We start from the raw sequence: 20,336 nt of genomic DNA on the forward strand, positions 1-20,336 counted from the left end.
TAGAAATATGAATTATCTCTTGAAGGTTTGTGTCTTCCTATGTAGAACTGATTTAGGTATATAGATGAATGGTCCCATTTAATACCTTTTATTAAAACGTTTCAAGATTAGACATTTAGTAAAAAAAAAAAACTCTCTGAAACTGTGGAAAGCATCTTTAATTTTTATGTTTAGGATTCCTCTGCTTCATTTTAAAATGAAAATGAGTATTGTTCTCTTATGACCTTATTTATAACCATAATCTTCTAACAGTGAGGTCTCACCATAGAAAAACTTCTATAAATTTGAGTATAAAGAGCACAGAGCACCAATTTTTCAAAAAAAGAAAATTTACATGGAAATGAATTTTGAAAAGCTTTTTTAACTCTGGATTTTCTTTAGGTACTGGGAAGGAAATTATATGCTTGAATAATCAAATAATTATTTGCATACTTAGTTATAGGCAGAAAGAATAACATACTGTATACATAACAAATCATGCTGAACACTCACTAAAAAGGAACCTCAGAATCTCTACTCTTGCATGGCTTACTTTAATTAGAATATATGCTTCCTGTGGCTAGATGAAAAATTCATTTGGCAGAAAGGCATTTGTTTTTAAATATTGTTATCCATTTCCCTCCTTTTGCGCATTGTCAACTGAAGTCTGCATCTCTTGTACTCTGATGAAGGTCTTCAGAGAAACAGAGAAATATGGAATCTATTCCCAGCTCTTTAAAGGGAGTGTTAGTTTGTATATATTGTATCAACATATATATCATAAGTTCTTCAATTAAAAATTCAAAGCTGCACCTTTATAGGCAGAAGCAAATAATCTAGGTAAATGAATGGAAAAAAAAAAACCCACACCATACAGTTTGAGAATCGGAAGGGAGCTTATTGGCCATCTATGTAACTCCATACAGAAAAGGGATTGCCAACATAACAGACTTAACAAGGGGTCATCCAGGCTTGGTTTGAAGACCATGGTTTGTGTCTTTTAGTGAAGCTTTAAATTAGTTTGGTATTGATAATAAAGTCCTGGAATCCTCCCTTTAGCAACATGACCTTCTTCTTGCATACTAATACTAGAAATTATAAATTATATAATTCACATGTGTGAAGTTTACTCAGGAACTCAGAAACTCATTTCCTTTTGTTTCTATTTACTCTCCTCTACCCTCCTCCAACTCTATATTTATTTTTTCATTAATTTAGGGAATCTCTGCAGTAGAAAGTCCCTCCATCCTTGTAGATTGGCAAGTCATCTGTAACTTTTTGCTCTAGAAAGTCACCAAGTCATTAAGATGTTAATTGAGCTGCCCAGGGTCAAGCAGAACATGTGCACCAAAGGCAGAGATTGAACACAGATCTTCCTGACTCTAAAGCTAACCCACTATCCATTATAATATATTGCCTTTCTTTTGTGAGCAATATAAAACAGCAAATTCAGACACAGCTCATTGAGACTATACATATTTATATTTATAATTATATGTATGCATATATGTATATACATGTATATGCATACATGTGTATATGTGTGTATATATGACCTTCTTTAATCTAATCAAAAGGCATTTAAAATTAGTCTAATATATACTAGCATTCTTGACTTAATTTGATATGAAACAAAATTATTATCTGTCTTCAAGAATCATATATAACTTTTGGTTTTATTTATCTATCTATCTATCCATTCATTCATTCATTCATTCATTTATTTGTTTATTTATTTTTGTGGGGCAATGAGTGTTAAGTGACTTGCCCAGGGTCACACAGCTAGTAAGTGTTAACTCTCTGAGGCCAACTTGGAACTCAGATCCTTATGAATCCAGGGCTGGTGCTTTATCCGCTGTGCCACCTAGCTGCCCCCTCATATATATTACTTTAATCTTGGCTTTATTGATACAGAGCTAGAAAGGAAGACACTAATTCCAACTCCCTCATTTTACAGGTGAGGAAATTGACACCCGCAAATAGCTTAATGGATATAGAAGGAGTAAGTGGCAAAGTCAGGATACAAAGCAGGTCATCTAACTCCAAATCTAGAACTGTATTATACAACACTGTTCTCTTCCCTTCCCTATTTCAATTTGCTTCAAAGTTTTCCATTCAACATTATGTCCAGTGATACTGAAATATTGAATTGATAGTCTGCCATTCATCTTTCAGTATATCAACAAAATGTTCCATTTCTTTTTAACAACATATGTAACATACTTCTCTTCAAGTAATTTCTCAATCTATTATTATGCATGGTAGCTCCATCATCTGCAACTTGTTGTAAATTATGAAATGCACTTTTTTTGGCAGCATTGTTAGGATCATCACAAGCTATTTGCATTGGTATTAAGCCCAAAGAATTTGCATTAACTGCCTACAATATCAAATGTAATCAGGTAATGCTAGGACTATGATAATAAGCAGGAAAAAAAGCAAAGACAATCAAATGGCTTTTTCCTTTTCCTAACTCCAGGAATGAGGTTGCATATGATGATAATGATAGCTAACATTTATTTGGGACTTACCATGTGCCAAACACTGTGCTAAGTGCTTTACAATTATCTCATTTAAGCTTTACAACAACCTCAGGAGGTAGGTGATATTATTATGCCCATTTTGCAGAGGAGGAAACTAAAGCAAACAGAGATCGTCATTTGCCCATAGTCACACAGATAGTAAAGATGTGAGGTCAGATCTGAACACAAATCTTCCTGATTCCAGGCCCAGCATTCTATCTACTGCACCATACCATTTAGCTCCCTCATAACTGTATGAAGCAATATAAAGGGTTCTTAGAGCCCTGCTTTCTAGATCACCAGTCATGGAGCCTGGATAATTTCTTCCTTTGATTCCACTGAAGTCAGTGGTCCAAAAGTCCAACAGCGAAAATTTTACTATGTAATTTGGGGACAGTGACATGGGATACTTTTTGGGTTACTAAAATATACCTCTTAGCCAAGAGTAAGATAATGAAGAATGTTGGGGGGCGGGGGGTTGGGAAAACAAACAGGAGAAGCAAGTTCCAGGGAAGAGGCTAAAGAAAAGCTTCTGCCCTTCAAATTCAATTTCAGAGTTGTACTTCAGAGATAATTGAACTAGAATTTTCCATGACTGGGACTGAAACTATTGGTTTGTTGTCTGAAAACAATCTTCAAAAAGTAGTACTTTCATTGACTCCATAAGGAACTCTACCAGCCCATGGTGAAGAATCTATGTTTTAATGCTATTTCACATACACACACACACACACACACACACACACACACACACAAGTACTCATATGCACATGCATAAGTTCTACTATGTTGAATCCAAAATATTCCAGGATTTGAAATGCGAGTTTTTTCTCTTCTCTTTTATTTATTTTTTCAGGGAAAAGAATATATGTTATTGTGGAATGTTTCATGGCTCTAAATAGAGCAACTATAAATAATCATTTCTTCTGGAATTTTGTTTGGCTTACTTTAGTCTCTTTCCCTCACTATATCTGTGTTGTCCTTGACCCTTAAAATACCCATAAGGTTTTCTTTAGTGCATCATTTAAAAATGATATCTCTTTATATTGCAATGTAACTACTGAATTATAGGTAACGGCCTGGTGTGATGTTTTCTTTTTAAGAGTTTTGGACAGTATTTGCATACATGAGTCTCATAAGGGTGATTTAACTTGTCTCCTTTTCTTATCACTGTATTATGCCTATATCTCTTCTCCATAAATGATGGACTATATAAATTTTAGTTGTAGTGAGATAGGCTTTGTTTCTTTTTGCCTTTATTTTGTAAAATGGATGTACTTGTAGTTATGTGATGGTCTGTCAGGTAAACTAATTTATAAATAACTTACTAAAATTCCTATTCATATAGCATTAAGTTTTAATAGACATTTTCTAAAATATTAAAAAGCTAGGTGTGAAAAACCAAATAATATGGGAGGTAAGAGGAAACAAATTCAGTACTTTATACTGGAAAATACAGAGATGCTCAGATCAATGCCATGTGTTTACCTAATGCCTGTGGCTATTAACTCTTCTTGGTTCTCCCAGAAGATATCCTCCATTAGAGTCTGACTTTGATGCCTCATCACTGCATGGAAGTGACTTTGGGTTTAGAAAGGCTCTGTTAACTGAATGAAAGCTCTGGGAAATCCTACCAAGGTGAAAAGGATTTAAGAATGGACCACTGATGAACTATCAACTAAGAATAAACCTGGATAAATTAAACGTGGACCTCTAGGTGATTTTTTTTTGCCACTGCAACTCCTTAATTCCATCTACTAACTTGCGGATGACTGACAGTAGAGTCTCTCTAAAGTACCTATAAAGATGAAAGTATGGTTATTTGGAACTAAGGAAGTGTCAGCAGGTTTATTTTTAATTTTACATCCTCATGTACACAGGTTTATGGCTTGCTACAGTTTAAACTCTTTCTCCATAGAAAAATTCTCCTTCTTCTCCTCCAACAGATTCAGGAGCATCAACAATAATAAGATTTTCTGTGTTTGTTTTGACCAAAAGAAAATATACAGATTGTCCAAAAAGTCTTTGTGAGGTTTTAATGAAACCACACTCAGGCTTTTAGGAAACCCTGTTTGTAAAACCCCGAAATGCTAAATAAATAGGAACTGTTACCATTATGATTACTTTAGAAAAGGTACAACAGCTTTTTTTTTTTTCAAATGGCCAGTTCTTCCCTTAGTTTACTGCCTAAACTTAAGTTTGGTCTTGAAATTACTGTTCTAGAATCTTCAGAAAAATAAAAGCAAGTACTAAGGAATTAGAGTTTTCTGGCTTAAGTTATTCACATTTATGTTTCACATTGACCAAATTCACTGGATCATTCTTTGACTCACCAGTACACTTTGCCATACAATCATATGTAATCATACCATAACTTTTACCTTAAAAGAAAGAACATGATGAAACAAAGGGTGATGACATGCAGTACATGTATGGTTTTGTATTACTTTTCTATTTATAATAACCTTTTTGCCCAGAAAACACTTTAAATGTACATTTTTATAATCTTTCCCCTAAGTAATGCATAGGCCCTGGAAAATACGATATGATTTATTATTATATCAGGGTGAATATGTTAGATTTTCCAAAATATTCAATTCCTAAGCATAATACCAAATTTTGAGGTCAGATAAAAAAATAAGGTTTTGCAAACCTTCTTTGATGATATCTCTTTGCTAAATTTGTCAGCCACAATATGTTTTTATGTGAATCACTAAAATAATTCACTATCTTAATTACCATTTACTTGGACAGTAAAACCTTGTGAATGTAGTAATGGCTTTAGTCAGTGAATGTGTGATGCTGTTGTTGACAAATAGGGACATTATTTCATTATATTAAATCTTGCCTTCAAACTAAGGATTTTCTGCATCATTTGTCAATAAAAACCATTTACAGACTCCTACTGTCTGACTGTATTATTGATCCAAATCCTAAACTGCAACTAACATGAACATTAATCTGCAAATGACCATAATTTAAAAATATTTCTTACAAACCATGATAGGTCTTGTTCATGGCTACCCATCATTGTCACATAAACAACCACCCACTTGGAGTAGAAACCTCATACATTTGTTCCAAAGAAGGTCCAATTCACTCTATTAGGCAAGATTTTGTGAGTTGGCTAATCATTCCAAATAAACCAATATTTCCTTCCTAGATAGTGATAAATGTTAAGAATAAAATACACATGAGCAAGATGTGTCCTTATAAATAGTCTGCTTTTTTCCTTCAAAAGGTTTCTTTTGACAGGAGACATATTATGAATTCAGATTCAAAAAGCCTTCACATTGGGAAATTTTAGGGTATTTTTTTTCTTTAAGGAATAACTTGAAAAGATGTACCTTAGATTCAGGAGAATAGCACAGGTGTCCACAGATATTGTCAGGATTCTGACACTCCATAATCTTGCAGATCCCATCATTCTGGTCCCTGATCACTTTTTGGCCTCTAGTGCAAGAATTCCAAGTTTTCCGCAAAAGTTCATAACCAAGGATGATGCCATTTGGTTCTGCTGGTGACTCCCATTCAATTTGAAGGGACCTACAGCATATAAAATAATCAACATGTAAGGCAGGGATTCTTAAATTGGGGCCCACAGACCTTCAAGGGCACTATGAGCAAATTTGAGGAGGTCTGTGAACTTGGATAGGAAAAAATACACATTTATTTTCACCAACCTCTAACTCAAATTTATCTTTCCTTAAGTTATCAATCTAGGCAGAAAAACAAAAAAAGTATGATTTTGAGAAGAGGTCCATGGGATTCACTAGATGGTCAAAACAGACAATGACGCAAAAAGTTTAAGAAATCCTGATTTAAAGAGTCATAGGTTTTTTCCCCTTACTTTCAGTTTTATTTCTGCCATTTTTTTTTTAGTTCAGTGACATTTTGTACAGTTTCTTTAAATACTCTAATCCAGTATCTTGTACTCAGGAGATCAATCAATTGTTCAATAAATAGACATGTATGTAGATGGATCGATCATTTACTAAATGCTCACCAAGTGACAGACATTTTGCTAAGTGTAGGAGATGTAAATATAAGCTAGCAAGATTGTCCCTTTCAAGGTGCTTAAATTCTTATGAGAGAAGAAAAAATATGAATAAAAGTTGAAAAGTGAAGAAGATAAGGAGGCTATCTGCATGGAGGTGGTATATCAATTGAAGAAAATGAACTAGAAGATTGAAGGATAAATTGAGTTATGAGTGCAGCAAAGCAGAGCTGGTCAGAGTCACCAATCAGAAAAATAGGGCCTCATAGCTGAGGTTTCAATAGGCATTTACTAAATACTTGGTTTTTAAAAATTCAACTGAACTAAATTCTGATTTTAAAAGAAAAGCCATTTTAGAGAAATAATGCTAAAAAAAGTAATAGCTATTCTTAAGCAATAATCAAAAATTCATTAGACATAGACTAAATTAACAGGCCCCTTATCTAATATGTATATATATATTTTTTGGGGGGGGTTGGTTTTGTTTTGTTTTGGTTTTGGTTAGGCAATTGGGGTTAAGTGACTTGCCCAGGGTCACACAGCTAGTAAGTGTCAAGTGTCTGAGGCTGGATTTGAACTCAGGTCCTCCTGAATCCAAGGCCGGTGCTTTATCCACTGTGCCACCTAGTTGCCTTGTCTAATATATATATTTTAAAATGCATAAAGTATCTTTTTTTGGTGGCCAACCATCAGAAGCAATAATAAAGGAAAAAGATGGAATTTGAAAATAACATGTCATTTATAAATATGGGTCACCTATAGAAATTGGATAGTGTGACTCCTTTTCAGTCCTCTAGATTCATATTTATTATTTCATTAATCAGATTTTTCAAGTCTTTCAAAGTTGCTAATTTCCTTATAGCACCATCATCATTGTGTAAATTTTTCTTGTAGTTCACTCATTTTACTACATATCAAATAAATATTCTTGACATTTTCCTCTGAAACTGTCCATTTTATTATTTCTTACAGTACAATAATATCCCATCAAATTCTCATGCCACAATTTGTTTAGTTATTTCTCAATAAGAGGCATCGCATTAGTTTCCAGTTTTGTACTACTAGGCAAATAGCTGCTATTATTAATTCTTTTATTCATTTATTTCCTTATTTTTATGAGTATGGCTCCTTTTCCTTTGATCTCCTTTAGTGAATGGATCTAGTAATGATTTAGTTGTAGGTCTGAAAGCATTACATTGATGTCTTCCACTATTATTGTTTTACTATTTCTCTTTCCAATTTGATTAACTCTTTTTTTTTTTTTTTTTAGTGAGGCAATTGGAGTGACTTGCCCACGGTCACACAGCTAGTAAGTGTTAAGTGTCTGAGTCCAGATTTGAACTCAGGTACTCCTGACTCCAGGGCCGGTGCTCTATCCACTGTGCCACCTATCTGCCCCTTGATTAACTCTTAATTTGCATTTAGATGGTATTACTATTTCATGTGTGTATACAAACATAATATTAATATTGATTCATTATCTGTGGTACCTTTAAATATAATTTTCCATTTATCTTTTTATTATATCTATATTTATTGCAACTATATCTGAAATTATGATCACTAATTCTACATTTGAAGAATTCAGTTGAAGCAAAATAGTTTTTTTCTCCAGCCCCTCATTTACAATCTATGTGAACCTTTATGTTAATAATATGTTTCTTGTGAACAAAAAATAGATTCAAATCCATTGTATTAGAAATATAGTGGAAAACAGTAAAAAAAACCCCAAACTTCAGATTAAGGAATTGTCAAAGAGGAAATGAAAAAAAATTTTTAAATGTGTTTCCATCTGTTTTCAGTTACTGTTTTCTCTTACAACTAGCTAATATGGGAATTTTTCCATGACTACTCATGTATAACTTATTTTGAATTGCTTGAGTTCCTGTGGGTGGGGGGTGGGAATGGAGGGGGAAAGAGAAGTTGGAACACAAAGTTTCTTAAAAATTGATGTTAAAATTTTGTTTTTACATATATTTTGGAAAATAAAATTCTATTTAAAAAAAGGGGGCAGCTTGGTGGCACAGTGGGTAAAGCACTGGCCCTGGATTAAGGAGTACCTGAGTTCAAATCCGGCCTCAGACACTTGACACTTACTAGCTGTGTGACCCTGGGCAAGTCACTTAACCCCCATTTCCCCACAAAAAAAATAGAACTATAGAGGATGCTAACACATTCTGATATCCTCTTGTATTTTATTGGAGAGTTTACTCCATTCACATTCATGTTTTTTATAAATTATGTATTGTCTGCTCCAATATTCCCTTGGACTTTTTTTCTCTTTATTCCCATTTCCCTCCTTAAAATAACAAGATGGGAAAAGAGAGAAAATTTGCCTGATGAATCATTCATGAATGAGGTGACCTGTTTCTTCTCTGTTTTGGTCTTTTTCTTCCATTTACCTTACTCTATCAAAGAATTTTCTTCTCTCTCTTTCCCTTTGACCCCCCCCCCTTCATATTCTTCTCTTCACTATTTGAATTTGTTTCAATAATGAAAAATTTCTTTATGTATACTTCCTTCTCATGTAAGCCTTCATTTCCACTCCTTTCTTCCTGTCCTAGCTTAATACCTTTCTGAGTTTAATGTATTTCTATACCAAGATCTTTAAGATGTGTACGTGGATACGTGTATAATTATGCTCAATCTTTATCTGATCAAATGAAAGTGAGGTTAATAGGATATCAATCCTCCCAAACTGTGATTAAATACTCTTAACATTATGTACCACTGTCATGTGATAGAGATCCCTATTTTCTTTCTCCCATCTAGTTTCCTGTTGTTACTTTTTTCTTTTCTTCTAAGACGATCAAAACAGAACAAAATCATCCATGAGCCAAGCCCTTTGCTATATTTATCTCTTGCCACAATCATTTAAGATATTGTAATTATAAGGTCATTCCATTTTTATTCCCTTATTAGTGTGTAAATCATGGGTCCCTACATACTTCTTTTTATCTCAAGATGTTTATTTAGTTCTGACCTTTACATCAGAAATGCTTAGAAATCCTATATTTTATTAAAATCAAATTTTTCCTTCTGAAATTTTAATCAATTTTTCCTGTTATTATCCTTTGTTACCAGCCTTTATCTTTTGCCTTTTGGAATACCAGATTCCATGCTCTTTTCTTCTTTAAGGTGGCAACTGACAAATCTCATGTTATCATGATTGTGGTTCTTTTGTATTTAAAAATCTCTTTTTGGATGCTTGTAGAACTTTTCATTTGACCTGGAAACTCTGAATTTTGATCATGCTACTGCTGTGAGTTTTCACTTGGGTATTTCTTTTAGAAGGTAACCACTGGATTCCATTTTTATTTTGCTCTTTGGTTCTAAGAATTCTGAAGGGTTTTCACTTATATTTTAATGAAATATGGTATCAAGTGTTTTCACTTCAATCTTGAATTTCAGATAGTACAATATTTTTTGCCTTCTTATTTTGACCTCTTTTTCAGGTCAGTTGTTTCTCTATTACATTTCTTTCTGGTTTTTTAATTGTTATTTTACTTTTGGATTATTTATTGTCTCATTGATTTGTTGTTTTCTCTTTGGCTGATAATAATTTTCAACACATGCAATACTTAGATAAAGTTTTTCACTATCTGTTCTAAGTGTTCATTTTCTTTGCCATTCTTTACTCCCTAACTGTTCCATTTTGTATTCCATTTCATTACTTCAAGGTAATTTTTTGGTCTGTGGATACTTTTTTTTCCTCTGAGGCTTTCACTGAACTTGTAAGATTATTCTCTTCAGAGTTTTCCCTTTAGGACTCCCAGTCAAAGTTGTTTTTTATGTTTTACTTGATTTTCTTATCTTAGAAGTCTTAGTGTCTAAGTTTGACAGTGGAGGATCAGGATCTGCTACTTCTGAATGGAATGGGGAGTTTTGACCTGATTCCAAATATAGTGGACAAGTCAAGGGACTCCAATGCTTCTCTAGTGCTGGGCTCTGCTTACATCATTTCTCTTGCCACAAGGTTCCTAGGCTTTAGCTGTTCTTGGCTTTATCTGAGTCCCCATCCAAAACCTTCTTCCTCAGACTCAGGAATTTGTATGACAAGCCCCATTGTGAGCTCCTATCATGGATGGGACTTTAGGCTGTCCTGGGTTAATATGTGTTTATTGTCCATCTTTTTCCACTAGACTTTGGACCTCTATTACTACATTTTTTTTCCTCTGGGTTGGACAATTATAGCTGAACTAGGTCTATTTTGTACCATACTTTTAAGATATCCTGGCTTTTTATAATTCAGGGATCCAGTAGGATTCTGGTAGTTATGTGCAATACTAGGCTGCTTGGTATATATTTACGTGTGAGTGTGTGTGTGTGTGTGTGTGTGTGTGTGTGTGTGTGTGTGTGTGTGTGTGTGGTCTTCAGGTGATTCTCCTTATTTTGCCAATTAATGATGCATGTCAGAGTTTTCTTGAGGTTTCCAAAGGGGTCTGGGATCTCTTGGTCCTAGAACAGATTACCATGATTACTGGTAATCTCTAATGGTCTGTTCTATATTTACCTTTTGCTAGATTTATCCAACTCTGAGAAGAGAACATTAAAGTTGAATATAATTATACTCTCATGATCTATGTATTTTTGTATTTCAGTTAGTATTTCTTCTATGAATTTAGACACTATGCCAATTAGGTGCAAATATTTTTAATAATTACTATTTTATTACTAGAAGGTGTTATGGTACCTTTTAGTATAATATATTAATTTTTATCTTTTGATGTTTATTTTTATTTTTCCTTTGCCTGATGAGTATAATTGTAACTCCTGATATTTTTAGGACTGCCTGGACCAAGGCTTCATTTTTATTTTGTATGTGTCTTTATTTTATTTTGATAGGCATCATGATGTAGTATATGGAGAGTTGACCTTTGAATCAGGAAGACAACATCAAGCCCAGCTTTCAACATATAATAGCCATGTAAATGAACAACTCCCTTAATCTCTCAGTGTTCCAATTTAACTCTCTAAATCTATAAATTGCAGGAAAGGTACAGTCCTAGTTTGGCAAAAGATATATTTTCTTTCAAGTTTCCCTTAACCAATGAAATCACAGGTCCAGTCTCTATCACCCTTTATTATTTCTGTTTTTGTATAAATGATTCTTACATGCAACAAAGTGCTGGATATTTTTTCTTAGCCATTCATCCACCTTTTTCATTTAATTTGACTTATTCACAGCTAAGATTCAATTTTTACATGGATATCTTCATTCATTAATTTCTTTTGTGTTGATTTTTAGCCCTTTCCTATTTTTATGTTAGTACTTTTTTCTCCAATAATCATTATTTCCACCTATGTGATGCGTCTAATTCTCTGTTTTCCCTGTCCCACTCCGGATAAATTCCTGGACTTTACTTAAATTATTCTATCTTTCTTTTCAATTTGTTTAATTATATCCCCTCCATACCTACCATTTTGTCCATCTCCTTTCCCCATCCAGACAGGTGTATGATATAAAATCCTTACTCCCAACCTTTATACCCTGCCTGAAATCTTAAGCGTAAGAAACATTCTTGTGGGACCGCATTTCTAAGAAGCATTAATTTAAATTATCATCCTTATTTCTACCTCTTTTTACTCTATTATGAATTCTGTTTTTCTATTCATATGCTGTATCTGTACATGTTCTTTCTTTATTCTATGCCCCTCATGAAATGTATTACTTCTAGATTATCATGTATATGTACCCTTCTAATTTCCAATTCTATATCAGTGTATCTATAGTTCTTAACTTATCTCTTCTTTCCTTAGCTTATTTACCTGTTGGGCTCCTTCTGATATAATTCACTTTTAGAAATGAATTCATGGAGGAACAAATGGAGTATGATCAGAATTACTGTGCATCTTGAGTCTTGAAGCTTAGTCTTACCCTCCACCCTTAACAAGAACACATGATCAATCAACCCTCTTAAGCCAAGTACATCTTACCATTAGATCTATTTTTCTCCCTAACATTCTAGATGCCACTATTCCTCGGGAACTCATATATCTCCTATCTTGAGGGTGAAATGTATTTCTGGTAAATACAAATCTTACACAGAAAATAACTGAGATGCTTGTTTCTTCAAAACAAAAACTATTATGAGGCCCTTACCTTGTCCTGTTTTGCATACCCCAATCTATGGTAATGGCTTTGATGGAAACCTTTTATTTCTCCTTCTTGCATAAAACAAGTCTTTTATTTCTCACTTCCCTTTTTATTCCCTTCCCTTCCACTTACCTAATTCTTCCATATCCCACAATTTTGGTATAATCCTGAAAAAAAATTACATTCCTTTCTCCAATAACCTCAAAGTCAGGTAATATACTATGCTCAAACCTTGAGTAAACTACTTTATTAGGCTTTTTCATTGTGCCCAAAAAACTGGGTCATATTTTGTTATGAATATAAAAACAATGCTATGGATTTTTAAAAAAGTCTATGCATTATCTCTTTTGCCCATTTGCTAGTATATTCCTTGAAAAGGAATCAGTGCAATCAGTGTCTCTACTTTCTTTCCTCTCACTCTCTTCTTAACACCTTAAAATCGTGTTTGATCTTATTTGAGATGGCTAGGTGATGCTGCAGTAGAGTGTTGGGCCTGAAGTCAGGAAAGCCTGAGTTCAAATCCAAGTTAAACCACATTAGCTGTGTGATCCTGGTCAAGTCATTTAACCTCCTTACCCTGCCTCCCTCAATGTGCCCTCCCTTTTATCAGCCCCCATCCCTTTTCTTTACCTTTTTCTCCCCTGATTCTGCCCTCCCTTCTATCAGTCCTCCCTTTCCCCTTCCCCTTTTACTTCCCTAAAGAATAAGCTAAGTTTCTTTATCCAAATGAACGTATATGTTATTCCCTCTTTGAATCAAATCTAGTCAGAGTAAGGTTGAAAACAATGTTCACCCCTCCCTTCTTTCCCTCTATTGTAATAGCTTTTTTGTACCTCTTCATATATTGTAATTCACCCCATTCCACCTCCCCTTTTGTCCTAAACTACTTTTTAACCCTTTAATTTTCTTTATATCATCACATCAAAGACAATTTATATTTATACCCTCTGTGTATAATCATTCTGTCTGCCCAAATATATATATACAGGTCTCAAGAGTTATAAGTATTATTTTCCCATGTAGGAATGTAAACAGTTTAACCTTATTGAATAACTTTTTCCCCCTGTTTACCCTTGTAAACTTCTCTTGAGTCTTGTATGTTCAGATCAAATTTTCTAATCAGTTCTGGTCTTTACATCAGGAAACCTTGAAAGGCCCCTATTTCATTGAATGTCCCTCTTTTCTCTTGAAAGAGAATGCTCGGTTTTGGTTTTTTTAAATTTTATAAGGTATTTTATTTTTCAGTTACATGTAGAGATAGTTCTCAACTTTTGTTTATACAAGCTTTACAATTTCAGATTTTTCTCCGTCCCTCCCCCCTCCCCTAGACAGCAGGTAATATGATATAGGTTATATCTATATATCTATATACATATACATATATGTATATACACACACATATATCTATACACATAATAACATTAATCCTATTTCTGCCTTAGTCCTGTTATAAGAGAAAAAATCAGAGCAATGATGAAAAACCTCAAAATAGAAAAAAAAAACAAAAGAAATAGTATGGTTCATTCAGCACCTATATTCTGCAGTTCTTTTTTTTTCTTTTTTCTTGGATTTGGAGATCCTCTTCTGTCATGAGTTACCTAGAACTCTTCTGTACCATTGCATTGGTGAGAAGAATATAGTCCATCACAGTAGATCAACACTCAATTTTGATGATACTGTGTACAATGTTCTTCTGGTTCTGCTCATCTCACTTATCATCAGCTCACACAAGACCCTCCAGGTTTCTCTGAACTCCTCCTGCTCATCATTTCTTACAGCGCAATAGTATTCCATTGTATTCATATACCACAACTTGTCTAGCCATTCCCCAATTGATGGGCACCCTCTCAACTTCCAATTCCTTGCTACTACATAAAGAGCATCTATAAATATTTTTGTACATGTGGGTCCCTTTCCCCCTTCCATGATTTCTTTGGGAAAAAGACCTAAAAGTAGTATTGCTGGGTCAAAGGGTATGCACAGCTTTATCGCCCTTTGGGCATAGAGAATGCTTAGTTTTGCTGGGAAATAGAGTCTTGGCTGCAATCCAAGCTCCTTTGCCTTTCAGAATATCATATTCCCAGCCTTTCCATTCTTTTATGTTGAAGCTGCCAGGTCCTGAGCAATCCTGACTCCTGGCTCCATGATATTTAAATTATTTCTTGCTGGCTGCGTGGAGTATTTTCTCCTTCACCTGATAATTCTGGAATTTGGCTACAATATTCCGTGGAGTTTTCCTTTTGGGATGTCTTTCAGAAGGTGATCAGTGGATTCTTTCAACAATGATTTTATCCTCTGATTCTATAATATCAGGACAGTTCTCCTTAATAATTTCCTGGAATATGGTGTCTAGACTCTTTTTTCTGATCATGGCTTTTAGGCAGTCCAATGATTCTCAAATGGTCTCTCCTGGATCTGTTTTCCAGGTCAGTTGTTTTTCCAGTGAGGCATTTCATGTTTTCTTCTATTTTTTCATTCTTTTTATTCTGTTTGACTAATTCCTGGTGTCTCATGGAGTCATTACCTTCCAACTGTCCAATTTGAATTTTTAAGGCATTGTTTTCTTCAGTGAGATTATGCACCTTTTTCCCCATTTGGCCAAATGAATTTTTTAGGGAATTGTTTTTCTTCAGTCAATCTTTGTCCTTCCTTTTCCAAGCTGCTGATTCTTTTTTCACAATTTTCTTGTGTTGCTTTCATTTCTCTCCCCATTTTTCTTCTACCTCTCTCAATTGATTTTTAACATCCTTTTTGAGCTCTTCCAAGAAGGCTTTTTCGTCTTGAGACCAATTCATCTTCCCTCTTGAGGCTTCATATGTAGGCAATTTGAGAGTAATGTCCTCATCTGAGTTTCTGTTTGGTTCTTTCCTGTCAAAACAGAAGCTCTCAATGGTGAGAGATCTTTTTTGTTTCTTACTCATATTGCAGTTTATTATTATTTTTTAAAGTCGAGGTCCACTCCTTGGGCACCAGGGTCACTGTTTCAAGCTTCTTGTGCTGGGAGATAGGGGCCGTGTTGCTGGCTTTCTACTCTAAGGCCTCTATGGTTTGTGGATTTCTCACCACCCTGGGCTTGCTCCCTGTGCTTGCTCCTGGTGCATGCTGGGATGGCCAGGCCTGGTTGCACCCATCCTGTAGGTGGTCCACTAGCTGGCAACCTGCCCTCTCAGCTGGTGCTGGTGGATCTCACCACTGGCCCATTGAACCACCAACATGCTCAGCCAGGATCAAGAGGCCTCAGTTGCTCTGCTGTGGTGTATAGCTTCCCACTGACTTGTCTTGACCCCCTCCACGCTGCACTGAGCTGAGGTGCATTGTGCCCCCCCCCCTAAGTGAGACCAACCTTTCCTGAAGTCTTTTAAATTATCTCAGGTTGGAAGATTGTGTCTCTCTGTCTTTTTGTAGGTTCTGTAGTTTCAGAATATGTTTAGAGGCTTGATTTAATGTACTTTTTGAGGGAACTGAAGCAGAGCTCAACTTGCTGGCTTCTCTCTGCCATCTTGGCTCATTTAATCTCAGGGTGCTTCAGTTTCCTCTTTTTTGGTGGGGAAATGAGGGTTAAGTTACTTGCCAGGGTCACACAGATAGTAAGTGTCAAGTGTTTGAGGTCAGATTTGAACTCAGGTCCTCCTGAATCCAGGGATGGTGCTCTATCTACTGTGCCACCTAGCTGCCCCAGTTTCCTCAATTGTAAAATGAAGATAATAACAGCACCTCTCGGAATTACTGTGATAATCAAATGAGATAATATTTGTAGAGAATTTAGCACAGTGCCTGGAACATAGTAGGTGCTATATAAATTCTTATTCTTTCTCTTTCCTTTCTTCCTCTAACCCTCATCATTCCATAGAAACTGTGCCCTCCAATGATCTCTTAGTTATCAAATCCAACAAGCTTTTCTCAATCCTCATTCTTCTTGACTCCCCCATTCCCTCACCCTGAAGACTTTAATAGTGTTGATCACATTCTCCTCCTTGATGGTCTATTCTGTTTCAATTTTTAAGACTCCATCCTCTATTGCTTCTCTTCCTACCTACCAGATTGTTCGTTCTCTATCTCCTTTGCTGGACCCTCATCCAGATAACGTCCCCAAACCACTGGTATCCTAAACCATACTGTCCTGAGCTCTCTTCTCTTCTCTATTCTACTTCATTTGGTGAATCTAGGATTCCAGACAAGATACTCTTGGGAGTTCAGGTATGGCCACAAGGACTGTTACAGCAGTTTAAACATCAAGATATTGGAGAACACCCATTACATGAAAGTCTACCAGCCAGAAGCATTATTCTTTGTGGGGAAAAAGAAGAAGACTAGCTGAAGCTTCTTTTTAGTCTTTCATACTTAGAAATTTGTCCCAAAGAAGTATGGGATGATACTCATGCTTGCCTACATCAGTAGATGTCTCTCTGGTCACCACTACCACTACCCCAAGGTATGAGGGTGGGAGGGTGTGGAATGGTAAAAATGACAAAAAGGAAGAATGGCTTGGAAGGTCAGAAGAAGGGAGCTGCTGTGCTGATACAGGAGTTGAGCCCAACCCCACAGTCACCCTGACACAGATCCAGTCCCATGAAGGCCTCATCAGAGAAGGAGACCCACAGAACCTCTGAATCAGCTGAAGCGCTAGTGTTGTCTGGAACTAAGCTCACAGTCTGATGAGAGGGCTGAACCCTGGGAAGGAGGGAGACTACAGGGGTCTATGCTGGTGCTGAGGCAGAACTTGGATTTTTCACCCCTGCTAAAAACCAGGAGGTAGGCTTGAATAGCAGGGGCCCAGGTGAGGGAAGGACACAGGCTCTCTATCCTACTTCACTTGGTGATTTCATCAACTCCCATAGATTTAATTACCATCTCCATGCTAACTATTCTCCAATCTATCCATCTACCCTAGCTTATCTTCTGACCTCCCATCTTACATCTCCAACTGCCTTTCAGAGATCTTGAAGTGAAAGTCAATAGACATCTTAAAATCAGCACGTCCAAAATGAAACTCATTAGCTTTCTAGCAAACCCTTACCAACTCCTACCTTTCCCATTGCTTTTGAAGACAACACCATCCCTCTAATCCCTTTGACTCCCAACTGAGAAATTATTCTTGATTCTTCACTATTTCTCGCTCTCTATATCTAAGCTACTACCAAGGTCTGTCGATTTCACTTTGCAACAGCTCTTGAGTATGCACTCTTCTTTCTTCTGACACTGCTACTGTTATGGTATAGAACCTTCTCACTTCATGCCTTGATTACTGAAATACCCTTCTGGTGGGTCTATTTGCCTTGAGTCTCTTCAAATACTAATTCATCCTCCATTCATCCACTAAAGTGATTTTCCTAAAATGCAGGTCTGATATATCACCCCCCCCCCCATTTAATAAACTCAAGTGGCTCTTATCACCTTCATATGTCTTGGGAAATGAGTCTATTTCCTCTCAATTGGCAGGTCTCTCATTCCTTCAGGATGATGTGAACAAAGTAGTGGGGATTCCTATTTGGAAGTGGGTTAGATTAAATGGCAGCTAAGGCCCATTCTAATGCTAAAATATCTATAAATTTGTCATTCATTAGGATATGCCAGCCATCTTTAATCATTTATAAATCTAACATTCCAAGATATGATATTTTTCAGAACAACAGTAGATTTGGGTGTTTGTTTTAATTTGCCATGCTGTTGTTTTTTTTTCACAAAATGTGCCGTGGCCAAAAATAATTTGTAGTACACTATAAAAAGTTAAAGAAAGCAATTTTATTGTAAAAATCTGGAATTTTTAGAACAAATCACATTTTTTAAGAGTTTAAGATGGAATCATAAAAGGTTGATACTTTTTGCTGTGAAGAGCTAAGAGGCATCTTCTGATAATGTTCATTCATGGTGCTGCTAAAATACTATCTTAAGTTTGTCACCAGATCATTATATATGACAGATCACCATTCTGACCACTTGAGTCTCTAAAATATTTAGAATGACCCATTGCAACAGAGGGAGTGCTCCAAGAGCTTAAGAGGTCTTTTTCCACTGTGTTTCCCTTGCCCTACTCAAAACCACATTGCCATTTTGTGGTAGAAGTAGAAAGTGGCAATATTTTCCTATACTGATCTGCAGTTGAAGGCAATTTCCCCTTTTGAAAGTTCTCAATAGTGACATAGCCATACCGTCTTAGAGAAGGAGTTGCTGTCAAAAGTATTAATGGGTTTATACTTCCTCTAGTCAGATAACCAAAATTAACATATACGTATACCTTTGAGTAGTATCCTTATATATGTTTTATTTTATAACTCCAATGAGATTGAAGTCACCTTACATTTTCCTGAATTTTAGTTTCATAACTCTGTTCACACTATTTTCCAGAAAATTCCATTTTTTCGCCTAACTTTGGTCTTACCCTTGATATTTGGAAGCTATTCTTCCCCCACCACTATAATCATAGTCATAGAATCAAAGAATCTTTGAGTTGGCAGAGACTTCAGGGATCATCTGGTCTAATTAATGCATAATCAAACAATCTTTCCACAAAATCCTTAGTCAGAGTTCATCAAAGCTCCCATACTATCAATCCTTCCTCACTGGTAGATGATCAGGAATCTATTGTATGAGAAGTACAGGGCTTGAAGCAGGAGTGCTGTCATGGGTATTTCATAGAATGAAGATTACAGGTGAAAGGACTGAAGAAGACATTGCACCTAGAACCATCAGGAGAGAAAAATAAGCAAAGCCTTCCATTTTTACTACATACATAAGCTTCTGCCCCCACATCTGGGAATTCCTGAGGGAGGTGGAATATTGCACACACCTGATGACTATGATAATGAAGAAACGTAAAGGGATTGTTAATTAATAAAAATAAACACATGAAATATGAGAGACAATGAAAGATAAGAGTGGTGTCTAGATAAGACTTTATGTGGGATTCTAATGCTTTGCCCACGTTGGCTTGTTTTGTGAAGTAAGCATTTATAATTATATGATCATCTAGTTTCACTCACACCTCAATAGGAGAGCTCTATATATTTCTAAGGAATGGTAATACAGATTACAATTGGAAAGCCTCAGTGATGAGAAATGCATGACCTCAAATAGCATCTCATTCTACTTTTAGCACCCACCCTCTGATAATCAGGATGTTTTTCCTTCTACCCAAACAGAATTGCCTTTTCTAAAATTCTCATCCATCAATTGTAGTCATCCTTTGGGACCAAGAAAAAAAAGCCATTCTCTTTTTCACTGATAGCCCCTCAAATACTTAAGGACAATTATCATGTCCTTTTAAATCTTTTCTATAGGCCAATTGGGCTTGCAGGGTCATTTCCTCTTTCTCTAACTATATTTCAGAATCATGTTCTTGAACTGATAGGGAAATTAGATTTTAAGTTCTTGCCACAAGTAGGAAGCACAAATCTCAACCAGTCTCTCCTTTACACAGATATGGACTAAATAAATACTTTTTGGTAAGTCAGAGTCCACTGGCCCTGGTGATGATAATGATCCACTAAGAACTTGTGACATAAAGTGTATCCAGAAGGTTGGATTCATGCAATAACATCCAATGCATCCTGACAATTTTTTTTGAGATTCTTCCATGTTTTCAAATAGCAGAGTGAAAGATTTAATTTGATATTAAAATTTCAAAGTTGTCTGCCAAGGACAAATTGGAATGTCTCTGTTAATATTCCTGATTAGGTGTTGTCGTTGAGTCGGGAATCTTGAAGTAAGGAAGAGGATTTGTTATTCTTTTCTTTATAATTCA

General features: G+C 35.6%; 1 protein-coding gene across 1 annotated transcript in view; it reads right to left on the bottom strand.

The window, feature by feature from the left end:
* Positions 1–20,336, bottom strand: part of USH2A (usherin) — a 1,082,898-nt gene that overhangs the window by 247,220 nt on the left and 815,342 nt on the right. The window contains exon 47 of the mRNA XM_044004202.1: positions 5,849–6,047. Within this exon, the coding sequence (XP_043860137.1) occupies positions 5,849–6,047 (199 nt within the window). The remainder of the gene's footprint in view (positions 1–5,848; positions 6,048–20,336) is intronic.

The sequence above is a fragment of the Dromiciops gliroides genome, chromosome 4, assembly GCF_019393635.1.
Source record: "Dromiciops gliroides isolate mDroGli1 chromosome 4, mDroGli1.pri, whole genome shotgun sequence".
In the NCBI taxonomy this organism is placed as follows: domain Eukaryota; kingdom Metazoa; phylum Chordata; class Mammalia; order Microbiotheria; family Microbiotheriidae; genus Dromiciops; species Dromiciops gliroides.